Genomic DNA, 14,689 nt, shown 5'->3' with positions numbered 1-14,689 from the left:
GTATCACAAAAGCTAGAGCCAATTTAATGGAACTGATGTCATTTCTGGATTCAGCAGAACTGAAATACACTAAATATATTGAAAATTTGATTTTTTGTTGAGCTGTGTAATTACCCATTTTACTATTTCTATGACAGTAAGCTGGATAAAAGTGTTTGAAATTATCAGGCTCGGAAAGCAAAATTCAACTTAATCCCTGTTATTGTCAGTATGTAAGACAAATAAAGAATACTGCAAAACTCACTTGTGTGTTATAGCTTCCAGGACCCGCAGCTGGGAGTCTCGATCATTATTAATGCCAACGTAAACTAATTTGTCAAACCTGCATGTAAAAGAGGAACAGAAAAAAAAAAATTATGAGACCATGTCGAAGTTTAAGAGTGCAATGCTTGGAGTCTTTTATGGGACATACAACCCAGAAAACTATAGGCCAGCCTAGGATAACCCTTTCTACCAAAACCATTCCTCAGTTTCATATCTAAGCAGAGAGCATTATCTCAAACATAGTGGGGAGTTTACAAAAGTACTATTTCCTTTCTCATCAGTTGGGGAACACAGAATGGCTTTCACTAAGGATGTGCAAAAGCATTCCAACTGATGAGGAGGCAACAAAACAAGTAAATACTAACAAGGGTTAGGGAGAAAACAACAGAACTGGACCTGAGTTGTAGGCCAAGGGCCACATGAAAGGACATATGCCCGAGTCTAGCATGTGCCTTGACAGGACATGATCATTGAGACCATAAGTGTATGTAATGTCCTGGGCACCCAGAGATGGTGGAACAAGGAAGCAGGAGCAGCTTTTTAAGGTTCATGCTATTTGGGATGACAAAAAGAAAATTAGTTTTCCTAAAAGTAGTAGCGGAAAATCACACAACCTGAACCAAATCCAATGGAGAAAATAATTCTGTGGCTAAAGCTAGATGAAGGAACAAATGAATGATATCGATTACGTTTAATGAAACACAATTACGTTTAATGATCTGAATGCTATTTACCAGTAATTCCCAAATAACAGGACTAAATACAAAGTAATGGCTTATAGTCATCCAATGATGCCACAATCCTCTCATTAAATAGAGAAACAAAATTATTTGAAAGCCAACAAGGTTTTTTTGTGAGGCAATATAAAAAAAAGAGAATAATTTTTGAACCACACAAACAATATATTTTTCTTTATTCACAATTTAGAAATATAAAAACAAAAGTTATTTGTCATAAAAGACAAACTTGTATTACTTTTCCATGCATGCCAATTCCACCCTACCAAGGACCATCATCACATTAATGAGTCCATCTGATTGATCTTTCACATCAGTCATAAAGAATTTTATATTGGGTTTAGAAATTTGTGTTACTTTATTCCATTATACTATGTTTATTCCATACCATTGTGCTTTCACTGTATGATTTAGGACTATGTCGAATACCTTAATTTGTTTATTATTATATATAGTATATTAGTGCTTGGTGAAGTAATGATGAACTATATCTACTTTATGCAAAACACATTGAGTTTGATTGATCCTATTTTCCTGCTTTTTCACTCTAAAGACTAATTTACGATTTCTTCAAATATTCATAGGAGGTAATATTGTGATGCTGGTCCTAGACAGGGGGCGGAATCAAAGAAAATCTTCTCTTTTTTCTATTGATGCCTCACTAACAAAAATCCTTGTGGGATCCATTTTAGCAGATTATTTCTTTACTGTAGACTATTTTGCTGCCCGTGGGTGACTTAATATCTGCCCAGTTCTCTAAAAGTGCTGATGTCATCAACAGAAAGCTGTGGCAGACAGAATCCAGATATTAGAGATGCAGCAGGTAAGGGAAAGTTTCAGGCATCTTCTCCATTGAATGAAGAGAGGCTGGACTGCAGGAAGCTGGGAATATCTTGTGCTGTACTGGTAACTATCCTGATTGACCAGTACATCTTGTTTTTTGTTCATATCGATCAGTGAACTAAAATATCAGCATACAGTTGGGAGCTGCCATTATTAGCAATATTCTGCTACTGTTGCAAAAATCGGCATTCTTATTTTAACACCCTAGATGTCTGTTACTCCCCCCTCCAACACCACCACACACATACATACCCCAACCTCCCCCTCTCCTCTCTAATGGTGGATAATGTCTAAATGTCAATTTAGACATTGCCTATGCTGCTGTGATAGGACACACTTGCTATCGTTAGAGACACGGCTCTATGCTCTTAAAGTTACATCTGATTTATTGGAGCTGGCACTGAAGTATCTATGCAAGCTCACATACTATAAAATGGTGCAAGCACAATAAATGTAAATGTGAGAGACAACTGTTCACCTTCCAGGTCGCAGCAGAGCAGAATCCAATAGATCAGGTCGATTAGTAGCTCCGATCACAAACACATCATTTGAGGAATGTAATCCATCCATCTCTGCCAGCAGCTGGGACACCACCCTGCAAAAAATGGGAGGACACAGAAGAATGAGGACACTACAATATATTGGAACACCACCCTACAAAAAAAAGACTAAGCCTCATACATCACACAGGGATTGCACCATATAAAGTAAGCACAGAAGGCTAAGACCTTCACATCACACAGGTAGACTACCTGTAAATAATAAGTGAATACATAATACTTTATTGTACTGGAACACCACTTCGTACATTATTAGAGAAGACTGCATATACCCGTGGGAAAACCATACTAAGAAAGAATCTGTGACTTATTAGTAGTTATTGGAAACATTTTGCACACAGTAAGAGAAGTTACTGTCTCTGTCTGTAGTACCTTCAGCTTCTGTAGCTTTCACAATCACTGGAGTATATACTCAAAATCAGTAAGGGCATACTTTGGAACTAGAGAGTACATCCACCAGGCACATCACTGCCTTCCTTTGTTAGTTCTAATTAATGACCACCTGTTTTATTACAGAATGAATAACCTCACTAATTGAACTTCACACTGCTATTTTTGAAGAGCCAAATACTTCTTTTTTCTTCACTTACTGTAAAGGAAGAACACAAATTTGATACAATTTTTCATCACTACATAGAATGTGTAGTGATGCATTTACATGTATTAAAATAAAAGCTAATAAAAGGGTTTTACACTTTTTAAACACACTGCTGTTCTGAACACAATTATATAACACAGGTTAGCTTGATAAAATGAATTGTGACAGAAAATGTGCTGTATGAGCGACGTTGTGCAACTTCGAGCCTTAATAAATACCCTAATAATAAAATTTAAATAAGCCTTCAATTTGTTTACCGAGATAAGTCTGCTATACATTGCAATTAGGGTATCCGTGAGCAGAAATCATTTGATTTTCTTTCTCTACCCTTTTATATTGTAACTTTTTAAATAAACTTTCCTGGCACTTTCCTGAAACCCCCTAGGGCCATCATTTAATTAGATGATAAAAAGGCATTTACCTTAAACCCACTTAGTTCCTTTTTAATACTTGCAGTAAAGCATCCTAGGTGCTACCACACTGTCCATTTCCTTCCCAGGTTCATGCTCTCCCGGGTGAAGAGGGGTCCCAAACGTAGAGGTAAATCCAATTCAAGGGTCTTAAGGTGGTTGTTAGTACACGGCATAAATTGCAGATCAGACCAGAGGTTCTTGTGAAAGTATGTTTTCTTTTTTCCTTTGCTTCTTTGGCTTCCCGCATTCCAGGCTGGTTGTGGCTCTATTCAGAATCTGCATCTTATTCCTGTACATGACAGGAAATCTTCACGTGTCACTTCCCCGTTTACCTCCAGGTCCAGCTTGGTGTAGGAGCGGCTTGAATGTTGCAGCTGGGGATCAGTGCAGCATTTTTTTTCTGCCACTTCCTGAAGATTGGGAACTTGCCTTTCTCTGATGGGTTTTTAGGCTGGGGGGGCATACAGCGGAAGCCTAAAATTGATTATGGCTGTTTTTCTGCCGAGACTTTCCGATTTGGTTTTAGGTCTGTGTTCTCTTTAGTCTTGTCATGGATTTGCTGAGTCTGAGGGACAGAGCATTGAAGACATCGGAGGGGGTAAGTGATTTTCTTTTTCCTTCTATCTCTTCAGTTTTTAAAGAGCACGGCACTGACATGCTACCTATTTATGTTTAGGGGGAAGACCCTAGAGAAGAAACATGGTCGCAAAGTCAAAGACCTGCCACAGACACACTCCCATCCCTATCCTCCTCAGGACGCAGTGCCCGGCACTGTACCCTAATAGTGTTGTGTTCACCAGATCGTCATGATCAGGTCGGTATGTAATCATTCTGGGTCCCCTGTTAGCAGAAGATATCAGATAATGATGGCACAAGTTGTCTCCAGACCGGGGTCAGGTTCTTGCTGGCTGTGTGGGATAATGGTATTGTCCTGGAAACTGATGTGTGCTTGTTTGGTGGAAGTGTTGACATCTCAGGAGCTTGAATCAGGTAATGTTAAGGCTTATATTCGGCAGGCAGTGGCAAGGGGGATCCAGTGCTTGTTAGGGTGCTATACTGAAGAGGCCTACAAAGAATGTAGTTGTTGTTGGTAAAAGAAATTTAATTTCTGATGCAGAATTGGATGTTCGCTTTGATTTTTCTCATGTGACTGTTAACGTGAAAGCAGTTAGGCAGACTATTGGTTGGGAAGTATTTCCAAATTTACAAAAGCAATTCTCTTCTTTTCCCCTAATATTTGAAACTAGGAAGTTAACAGAATTAGAGTGGGCTAAGCCTGATAGGAAGTCCAGCGTTTCAAACAGGGTTACCAAATTGTGCCCTTTTCGCTCAGGAGGTTTCTAAGGCCTAGGGCATACCTCCAACCCTGAAAAGATTAGCTTTAGCTAAGGATCATTTTGTTACCCTTAGAATTGTTAGTTTCTTTTAAAAATATTATGATTATTATGATTATTATTCTGATTTTAAGATTAGGCCTTTCTGAAGTTTTGAACACCCGGCCAGCCCCTGTAGGTTGAAAACTTGTAAAATTATGGCGGATTTGGGTGGACAATGTTGGGAACTCCTGGGTAGTTAGAAGACAATGCAAAAGATTTTGCAGCAGGCATCCCAAAAACAAAGTCTGAAGACAAGAATTCATACAGATATAAAGTAAAAGAGATTGTCTGGTCTCATATCAGCAAACTGTGTGAAATGCAGGCAGTTATCCCAATTCCTTGTGAAGAGAAACTCACAGGTATGTACGCACAATTTTCTTAGTTCAGATGGTGTCTGGAAAATTCAGGTCAGTACTCAGTCTAGAGAGGCTGAACTCATACATGAAGAGTTTTCATATGGAGTGCTTGGAGATAATAAAAATGGTTAATAAGCTAGGGGATTGGATGCTCATTTACGTCATTCTAATCAGAATAGATTAAAAATGATTTCTGAAGTTTGCAGTGAAGGACAAACATTTTTAATTTTGTTTTCTCCCATTTGGTCTGCACGTGTTCTGCACAGGATATTTACCAAGGTCCTGGTATCATTGGTGGAATTTTGAGTTTGTAGGGAGTTTGTCTGTATCACTGCTGTTGTAATATTGTTGTGCAATGCAGTAAACACACCTCAACACGCATCTGTTGCAGTGTGAAAAAGGCCAAAGGATCCTATTCAGTATGCATCTCAGTTTTATGATTCGATATGCAAACTCCTGTTACTTTATGATCCTGTATGTTAATGGAGAAAAAAAAATCCAGTATAATCGCTAATAGAGCCTTACAGTACCATTCACTAGGATCTGATGTCCACTTTTTATACTGGAAAGTCTAGTTACAGAAGACAAAAGATTATCAACTCACCTGTCCATGACGCCTCCTGAATCTCCACTCTTTCCACGATTGGGAGCCAATGAATCCAGTTCATCGAAAAATATAATACACGGGGCAGCAGCACGAGCCCGAGAGAATACTGAATAGGAGATTAAAGCCAAAGATCAATAAAGGAAAATATAGAAAGGAAAACCACATAATGAATAAAGGAGAGGTAAATGTGTTGGGGGAAGAGAGCATTTTTGGCTGGTGCTGTCAGAGAGAGAAAAATGGAGAAGCACCACAAGAGACAAAGGGAGAGAGTTCAATTACCTTTACAGCCTTAACCCATATCACCATATTGCCTTAATGGCCAACAAGTACCAGGCCAAACCATGTGGACTGCAACGACTCTTATTACATTGTCCATCCAAAACTCTCAAAGGGGCCTAACATCCTAATCTGTAAATTACACAGCCTAATCCTAAAATAAAAGATCCAATGAACAACTCCAAAGAGAAATAAGTCAAAATTTAGAAAGATATGAAAACTAGTAACTAGCAATCATTACAGAGGGACTACAAACTGTCCCAATACCTAAACATGCTGCAGGGCCCCAAAGATACACAGATCCTAAACCTGCACTGACTCCGAGTACACATCCTAGAAATCATATTGGAGCAGCACACACAGAACTACAAGTCCAGAGAGAAAAGAATAGACCATGACAGTGATGTGACCAGGGCATATTAAAGAACACTTTGCTCCAGACGTTAATGAATGTCTAGGCTCCATAAAGTTTTTTTTTGCTTTGTGATTAGCTGACAGTGAGGATTTTAAACAGTAACGAACACCACGCTGCCATAATATGTTGAGACAAACATCTGTCCTAATTACAGTTATTAAAATAATGTACCTGTTCAGACTTACATACAAGTTCAACTTAAGAACAAACCTCTAGTCACTATGTGGTATGTAACCCGGGAACTACCTGTACGTGGACTTACCCCTGTGACCCTGATCATTTAATCAGACCCTCTAATGTTATCCTAAAAGATAATTGTTATGCTTTTCCCATCCTCTCCTAACCCTAACCCATTCCAGAGAAAAGATGTACATTAAGCGCAAATGTAGGCTGTGTTGTGATAGACGATGCCAACAAAGATATTGGCCCCACAAATATTAATGCCTTTGCAGTCACTTCCTCAAGATCACAACCAAATGCTACTATCTAATAAATCTTCAAATAAACCACCTTTAGCTGGAAACTTAGTACACCATTTATTTCCAACCACCTGGCTGTTATTGGACAACAACTTATCCAGTGCAAGTCTGAAATAAGGCAAAGCCCTGAGCATCCACAAACATAGCTGAACTTGAAAACTATTTTTTTTTTCTTTTATATTTTATTTTTTTTCTTTTAATAAAAATGTGAATTAGTCACTTTAAACACAGTTTCCCAGATTTGCATGGTGTCATATCAAAACTATTCAGAACTGGAGGTGTTACCAAAGTTACATTACACTCATCTACAAGAGTATAATGCTGCTGTATAAAGAAGAAAAAAAGGAGACAAGGAATTGAGAGTGAGAAAGAAACCAGAATGTGATGAGATGAAAGAAGGGACAACTGATAAGAAGAAAGTTACAGAGACATGGTGGCAGTAGTCACACTTACCCTCTCTGACATTCTCCTCACTCTGGCCCACATACATGTTGATTAGCTCTGGCCCTTTCACGCTGGTGAGGAGAGATAATGGTTACACACAGAAGTGACCTCCTAACACTTTTCTGTAATATTTTGTCTTACAGGGTCACATCACTGAACTCCTGGTAATGTTATATCTGAAAGCTAAGCTCTAGGCAGCATTTTAAAAGCAAACCTCCTTCTCATGCCTCCCTGTAGTGTACATTTACCCTGTACTGTGTAATACCTGTTCTTAGTTTACCTGTACTGTGTAATACCTGTTCTTAGTTTACCTGTACTGTGTAATACCTGTTCTTAGTTTACCTGTACAGGGCAATACCTGTTCTTAGTTTACCTGTACAGGGTAATACCTGTTCTTAGTTTACCTGTACTGTGTAATACCTGTTCTTAGTCCATGTGACCTCGGATGCCAGGAACAGGGAAGCACAGTCTCTGTGGCCAGTGATCAGTCAGATGCAGGGGAAATGTCAGTGCAAGTTCTTACAGCTTAGTACAGTCCCTCTGCTTATCTATATGGTCATACATAGTTGTCATACTCTACAGGCAGGCTGTACATTATAGTGTGCAGGCAACCCTTTATCATATTTACTGAAATCACAACAAGCCTGACTCCTGTGTTACCTTAAACCTGCTTCATACCTTCCAGTGCTGAGATTGTCTTCCAAACTGTTAATCATTTTGTTATCAGTCTTTTATCTGCCATGGTTGACAGAACAATAAAATGACAATCCTTAGCTCCTTTGTATTGTGTCTGTGCTAGTGTAGGCGAATTTCTCAGCTAATAGCACTACCTCTCACATACAGTATCAGTACACCGGACTGCATTTGAAAACAGGCCACACTTAAAAGGCCCACACATAAAGCTGAGACTAAATGAACAGAAGGCAAATCGCTGAAAAAGAAGAACGGGGTGGAGTGGGCTAGATGATCTTTTTATTCCTGTCAGACAGAAAATGAGGAAGGGTCAAGATAACTGCTACAGTTACTATTAACCGTTGTGTGAAAATCACAGGTGCAGGGAAATGTAACTACTTTACAATCGAGCTCTCCTGATACGTTATATCTTACAGAGCGACATCTTTGCTATTCTGTAGAATAAGAATTTCTGAGGGTGGGAATTAGCCCTAGTTCCACATACCTGAGGAAAGTCATGGAACATTCAGTGGCTACAGCTTTAGCAAGCAATGTTTTTCCCGTTCCTGGTGGCCCGTAAAGTAAGACTCCAGACCTACGAAGGCCTAAAGAAAGCAATTCAGGGTGCTCAAGAGGAAGCTGTACGGTGTCCAAAAGCTGACGTTTTGCTTCATGAAGCCCCCCAACATCCTTCCAGTGTACAGAGGGGACCTGGAAGGGAGACACAGAGTTGACTTAGTTCTGTGAAGGAAACATTGAAGAATAAACTGTCGCTGAGCAATGACTAAACAAATTATAATTGACAACCAAGATAGTATACCAGGAAAAGATAGTGGACTAAGATAATAACACTCACCTGTTCACCTGGCACGGGAACACCAACTGCAAAACACAGCACTTACCCAACTACACCCAACTAACTACATAGCACACCTCTGACCCGAGTACTACCACCGATTTAAAAAGCACACCCGTGACACGCGTAGTTCCATCTATAACATGAGTACACCCAGCTACCTATCTTCAGACACCTGCTAATTCGTTTGGCCCAATTTATTAAAAGCTCTTCTTGAATGGAAAAAATAATATAGACTATCATGAGTGAATCTGTGGAATGCAGCAAACCTAGAATGGATCTGGTCCAGGTCTGAAAACATTTGCCAACTAATAGCAAAATTTTTTTAAGAAATGTATTCCAGTTTTGCTGGATCACCCAGATTCTCACATCATATACCTCTTCTTGTCTGGAGAGCTTTGATAAATCAGCCTAGGAGACATATAGAATGGCAAAGGGGCCACTCTCTGCCATAGGGGATAACAAAATCAAAACATGACATGATAGGCATCAAAATGTAAGGCAGACGCTCATTTAAAGCTTACTTTTGGAGCACCAACTGTGTAAGAATGGGTATCTTGCAGTTCAACAAGGGCATTTTCAAAATCCCTTAAGGTGATCGGAAAACCGGTGGCTAAGATATCCTCTTCATCTCCTTGTGTGAGAGCACTCTCAAGCAAAACAACCACACACATAAATAAGAGACAGCCAAAAAATGGGGATCAGTAACAAGATAAGCACACAGCAAAAGGAACAACCTGACGTGGAATTAAAGAGGAACTATACTGAAAAACGAAAAAACAAAAACGCACTTACCTTCAATCCCCGCAGGGCAGTCCGATCACTCGGGGTATCCAGCATCTGGTCCCGCGTTGTCCCGACATTTGTCCCGGAGTCTGCTTTCCCCGCACCGCCATCTTCGTCTTCTCTATCAGGTTCTTCATCCTATCTCACCCGACCCAGGTGCGAGATCGGGTAATGTAGGATGATAGTATTTAGGAAAGACATATTGCTGTCATTTCCATATAATCAGTTTCTCACTGTGAACTTACTGCAGTTCTGCGTGCCAGCTGATAGATGTTCACATCTCTGCTAAGTATGAGTGGAGCTGTGAGAGCTGTGAGCATTGACAGGCGCTGATCTTCTGAAGGAACTTGTAGAGAAATTTCATGGATAAAGCATGACTGTAAGTCCAAGGAAATATCACCAGGATGACTCGAAGTAGCAACAACAATCATTGGCCAATCCCTGGAAACAAAGACAGAGCAAGCTCAGTATGGTGGAGTCCCTACATAGAGTGCAGTCTTTGTAGACAGCTCAAGCTCATGTAACAGCGTAGTCTCTACAGACAGCTCAAGCTTGCAGTCTCTAGAGACAGAGCAGGCTCAGGAGTGTGCATTCTCTACAGACATAGGTGAATAGTAAGAGAGTTCCCGTAGACTAAGGAAGTTTTACTCATTATTGCTACACGTAACATATTGTGCACAAGAAAAGACAAATTACACACCTAAATGTGGAATCCAGCAAGAGCCTGCAAAGAGCAGAGGTGACTCGTGTATCCTCGCCAGAACCATCTCTCTCTCTTCCAATAAAATCAACATGACAAAGCATTAGAACACAGGGACGACAATCACTAGCACGGGAGAAAATAGTGCGAAGACGTGTTACCATGCCAGCACTGCTTTCCCTGCACAGTCTGGCACACTCAACCTGCAAGATACATATCAAATTTACTGATTCCACCAGACACAAAGCTCACACTTATTGACAAAGATGCCATTCATTACACAACAGAAGTCAGTCACAAGAACACAGAATTTATGGGCAATGGCATTGTCCTATATCTTTTTCACCTTTAGATACCCTAAATATACTTACATGGAAGAGATGTAAATGCAGACGACTGCAAGTGGCTCTCACCACCATCGCTTTACCACTGCCTGCAGGACCACACAAGAGGATCCGACCTCCTGCCCCAAGAATATGGCCACTGTATAGACAACACAAGTCTCAGCACATGCAGCATGTTTAGGTGTATGTAAACTAGAACAATAAACATGTTGGTCTTTTAATGCACCACTAAAACTTGTATCTGCTTTATATATAAAAAATACAAACAAAAAAAAAAAAAGATAAATCTTGTCCGAAATTGTGAGCTGTCCTGTGTTCTTTCCACACATACTGTGTTGTACTATATTACTATATTATTACTGCCCAAACAGTTTTTTCCTTCATATTTTTAAAGCTATGTTTTTTGTTTTATTCTGATTATATTGATGATCTGCCAACATAATCATTATTGTTTTCTGTATACCTAGTAACTCTTATCCCAGCATTCAGCACTGACAACAGACCTCAGGTATACAGTATAAGTCTTACCTGTTCTGTAGATGGGGCTGGAGCAACTGGCACATGTCATCAACAACTTGCGAGAGACCTGCTGGGGTCAAACTACTCCAGAAGACATTAGCATCACGGGAAGGAAAGGAGGGCACATAGCTGTGTGTCATACCCACCTGTAATATTACAAGAGGGTAAAAAGGTGTTAGAATATAGGGGACCCCGTTTCTATATTTAAAGACCGTGATTCTTCACACACCTGATAGAGTGTAGTGTGAGTGGTGTCAGCAAGATAACCAACATTTTCCCCATCCTGTCCTTCTATTTTGCACACCTTGAAGTAAAGGTCTGGACACCTGTAGAAAAAAACCTAATTAATCAGTGGAAGCTACCCTTGCCCTCCCACAAGGGGGAGATGTACACCCCAAGTAGTTTGTGTCTCTGCCCCTCCCACAATGGGGAGATTTCCCCCAGTAGTTTGCATCTTTGCCCCTCCCAAAATGAGATTTCCCACGGTAGTTTGTGACTCTGCCCCTCCCACAATGGGGAGATTTCCCCCGGTAGTTTGTGACTCTGCCCCTCCCACAATGGGGAGATTTCCCACAGTAGTTTGTGAATAAAAACTCTGCACCTTGAAGTGGTTGGCATATTAGTAAATATTTTTCAAGGTACTGTATGAGAGACGCTAACTAACCCTTCCCTACTATCAAAAATTTTGCCTCAAGTTTTTTTGTAATCTGGAACTCAAATGTGATACTAGAACTGTATATTATTGTGCAGGTACAACCAGGAATGAACAAACGACCTAGCCCTAATGCTCCACCTCCTACCCAACTGAACAAGATCCAGTATGGTGGTGGTGGACAGGTGGTGAAGAGAGAGCGGAGACAAAGTTCATCTAGATTCAGCCTGAGCAAGAATAGAGAGCTCCATAAATTGCCTCCACTAAAAGGTGAGCACTATTATAGCATGTTGTTACGTTTCTTGCCTTTTTTTCTTCTATTAGGTTCTGATTATAATGAAAGAGAGGTGAAGATCCATCGATTAGCAGAATGTGGCATTTTCCAAATAGCAATTGAAATCTGAACCTTAATACAGTACAGGAATATAGTGAGCATGCCAGCTAAATCCACTAGGAGATTAAACAGCAGAGGTAACAGTCACTTGTAATCCCATAATGGCAAATATAGTCATCACATTATCTGTACCAGGTAATATTGGGTGGTAAAGAAGTAAATCGGATAGTCATAGCCTGGCAGCCTGAAAGAGTTTTCATTGACATCAAGCCAGCTCAGTTGAGGCTTTCAAGAAATGAGATTGCCTTCTTACTTGCACTTATCTAGCACAGTAGAGTATTACTTGTTTGTTTTGGACCTTGCTGAATAATTAGGAAATAGATTTTAACACTAGTGCATAGATTTTTTTTTTCTCTGTAGCAATGTGAAAAAGGATCTCTTGGTCCTGGTAGTTTTTGGAATCTTGCTTGTGTTTGGGTGCACACACATGGTTCCCCTGGGTGTTCCACTAAGCCCTCTCAGTGGCATATAGGGAAAAATGAAAGTGCCTGTTGAAGAAGCCATTGTTTAAAAGCTTGGTAGGATGTTAACCTTTTTTTAAATAATTACTATGAAAGGATGTTTCAATAAATAACAAAACCAAGGGGTTAGCACCCCAGCCTTTGCAGCGCTAGGTCCAAGGTTCGAATCCCAGCCAGGACACTATCTGCATGGAGTTTGCAGGTTCTCCACGTGTCTGCGTGGGTTTCCTCCGGGTACTCCGGTTTCCTCCCACATCCCAAAAACGTGCAGTTAAGTTAATTGGCTTCCCCCTAAAATTGACCTTAGACTACATTTAATCACATATGACTATAGTAGGGACATTAGATTGTGAGCTCCTTTGATTGACAGTTAGTGACACATCTATGAACTTTGTACAGCGCTGCGTAATATGATGGCACTATATAAATACTGTAAAATAATAACAATTTAAACAGCACCAATAACAACAGGAGGATCATTATCCAGAATTCTCAGAGTATATCATTCAGTATGTTGAAAAGTATTTACACTCTGGCGTTTTATTGAGCTAGACTGAGTCTCTAAATATGATTCTCATGTGTTACCTTCTGAATTTTTAGACAGGACAGCCAAGTGGACATCAGTACTTTAACAAATTTTCTGTAAATTTTTTGAAGAAGCAATATAATTTATTCCCTAACGCCCTGGTCTTTCTTACAGACTTAGTTAGGTTTCTGCAGTGCCACTAGTATCTCACTCAGGGTCTGTTGGTCATGGGAGGTAGCAATTAGTTAAGGCTTACATAATGTTTATTAGTGTCATGGTCTGGGTATTCTGGATCCCAATACTACATGGAGGACAAGGATAGCTGGCCAAGGCACACACACCTAAGCACGCCTGTACATTGATATCAAGCAGCTGGGCTCTTGCACTTTATCTTTATCTGATGATATATTTTTCAAGTTTTACCAAGGCCTCATTGTTTCTACATTTTGGATGTTGCAATAACTACAAAGCTACAACGTTAGGTTGAAAAAAGACATAGGTCTTTCAACCACTGGGGGGAAAAAAATATCTGATATAAAACCCTATAGACATAGTTGATCCGGAGGAAGACAAAAAAAACTTCTTAAAAACCTCTCGTACAACTTGCTTCAACAGAGGGAAAAAATTCTTTCCTGATTTCATGAGACAATCATGTTCTGGATCAACAGTCTCTGTTATCTTTATTTTAGACCTTTAATGCCCAGTTATATTCTGTGCTTCTAGAAATCATCCAGCTTTCTCTTAAATCAATCTCTAAAACTTGCTAAGACTACTTCCTGAGGGAGCCGATTCCATATTTTCACAATGAAGAATCCCTTCCTTATCCGGAGCTTAAACTTCTTTTCCTCCAGACACAGAGCGCCCCCTAGGTGCTTTGTAATGAACTTACAGTAAATATTTGGGAGGAGTTCTCTATATGGACCATTTCTTTTATTAGTTCAGTTATTGATATTAATAAACAGTATTTATTTAGCACCAACATATTACACAGCACTGTACATTAAATAGAGCTTGCAAATGACAGGCAGACACAGACAGTGACACAGGTGAGGAGAGGACCCTGCCCCGAAGAGCTTACAATCTAAGAATTGCCTTTCTTTGCACTCTCTCAGGTTTCTCAATATCCGGTTTGTGGGCCCAAAATTAGACTGCATATGACCAATGCTTTGTACAGGGGCCGGATTATGTCTCCATCTCTGCAGTTTATTTCTCTTTTAATACAAGAAAGTACTTTGCTAGCTTTTCAAAATGCAGCTTGGCATTGCATGCTGTTATTATGTCTATGATCGACCAGAACCCCCAGATCCTCTATTACTGACCCCTAAACGTATTACCCCTAGACAGTATGAAGCATGCATGTTGTTACCCCCAAGTACATAACTTTACATTTATCTATATTAAATGTCATTTG

At 39.9% G+C, this 14,689-nt stretch overlaps 2 protein-coding genes across 2 annotated transcripts in view; one reads left to right on the top strand and one right to left on the bottom strand.

Moving 5' to 3' along the window:
- Window positions 1–11,863, bottom strand: part of PEX6 (peroxisomal biogenesis factor 6) — a 21,770-nt gene extending 9,907 nt beyond the window's left edge. The window contains exons 1-12 of the mRNA XM_072410331.1: window positions 11,847–11,863; window positions 11,475–11,571; window positions 11,255–11,391; window positions 10,754–10,865; window positions 10,383–10,585; window positions 9,928–10,123; window positions 9,421–9,546; window positions 8,546–8,751; window positions 7,378–7,439; window positions 5,752–5,860; window positions 2,323–2,439; window positions 245–322 (exon numbers count right to left, since the gene is read on the bottom strand). Of these exons, the coding sequence (XP_072266432.1) occupies window positions 245–322; window positions 2,323–2,439; window positions 5,752–5,860; window positions 7,378–7,439; window positions 8,546–8,751; window positions 9,421–9,546; window positions 9,928–10,123; window positions 10,383–10,585; window positions 10,754–10,865; window positions 11,255–11,391; window positions 11,475–11,571; window positions 11,847–11,863 (1,460 nt within the window). The remainder of the gene's footprint in view (window positions 1–244; window positions 323–2,322; window positions 2,440–5,751; window positions 5,861–7,377; window positions 7,440–8,545; window positions 8,752–9,420; window positions 9,547–9,927; window positions 10,124–10,382; window positions 10,586–10,753; window positions 10,866–11,254; window positions 11,392–11,474; window positions 11,572–11,846) is intronic.
- PPP2R5D (protein phosphatase 2 regulatory subunit B'delta) overlaps window positions 11,851–14,689 on the top strand; it is a 21,329-nt gene continuing 18,490 nt past the window's right edge. The window contains exon 1 of the mRNA XM_072410330.1: window positions 11,851–12,167. Coding sequence (XP_072266431.1) covers window positions 12,008–12,167 — 160 coding nt within the window. The 5' untranslated portion in view covers window positions 11,851–12,007. The remainder of the gene's footprint in view (window positions 12,168–14,689) is intronic.

Source organism: Pyxicephalus adspersus, chromosome 4 (assembly GCF_032062135.1).
Source record: "Pyxicephalus adspersus chromosome 4, UCB_Pads_2.0, whole genome shotgun sequence".
In the NCBI taxonomy this organism is placed as follows: Eukaryota; Metazoa; Chordata; class Amphibia; order Anura; family Pyxicephalidae; genus Pyxicephalus; species Pyxicephalus adspersus.
The sequence above is the reverse complement of the archived record's forward strand: the minus strand, read 5'-3'. Positions and strand labels throughout refer to the sequence as shown.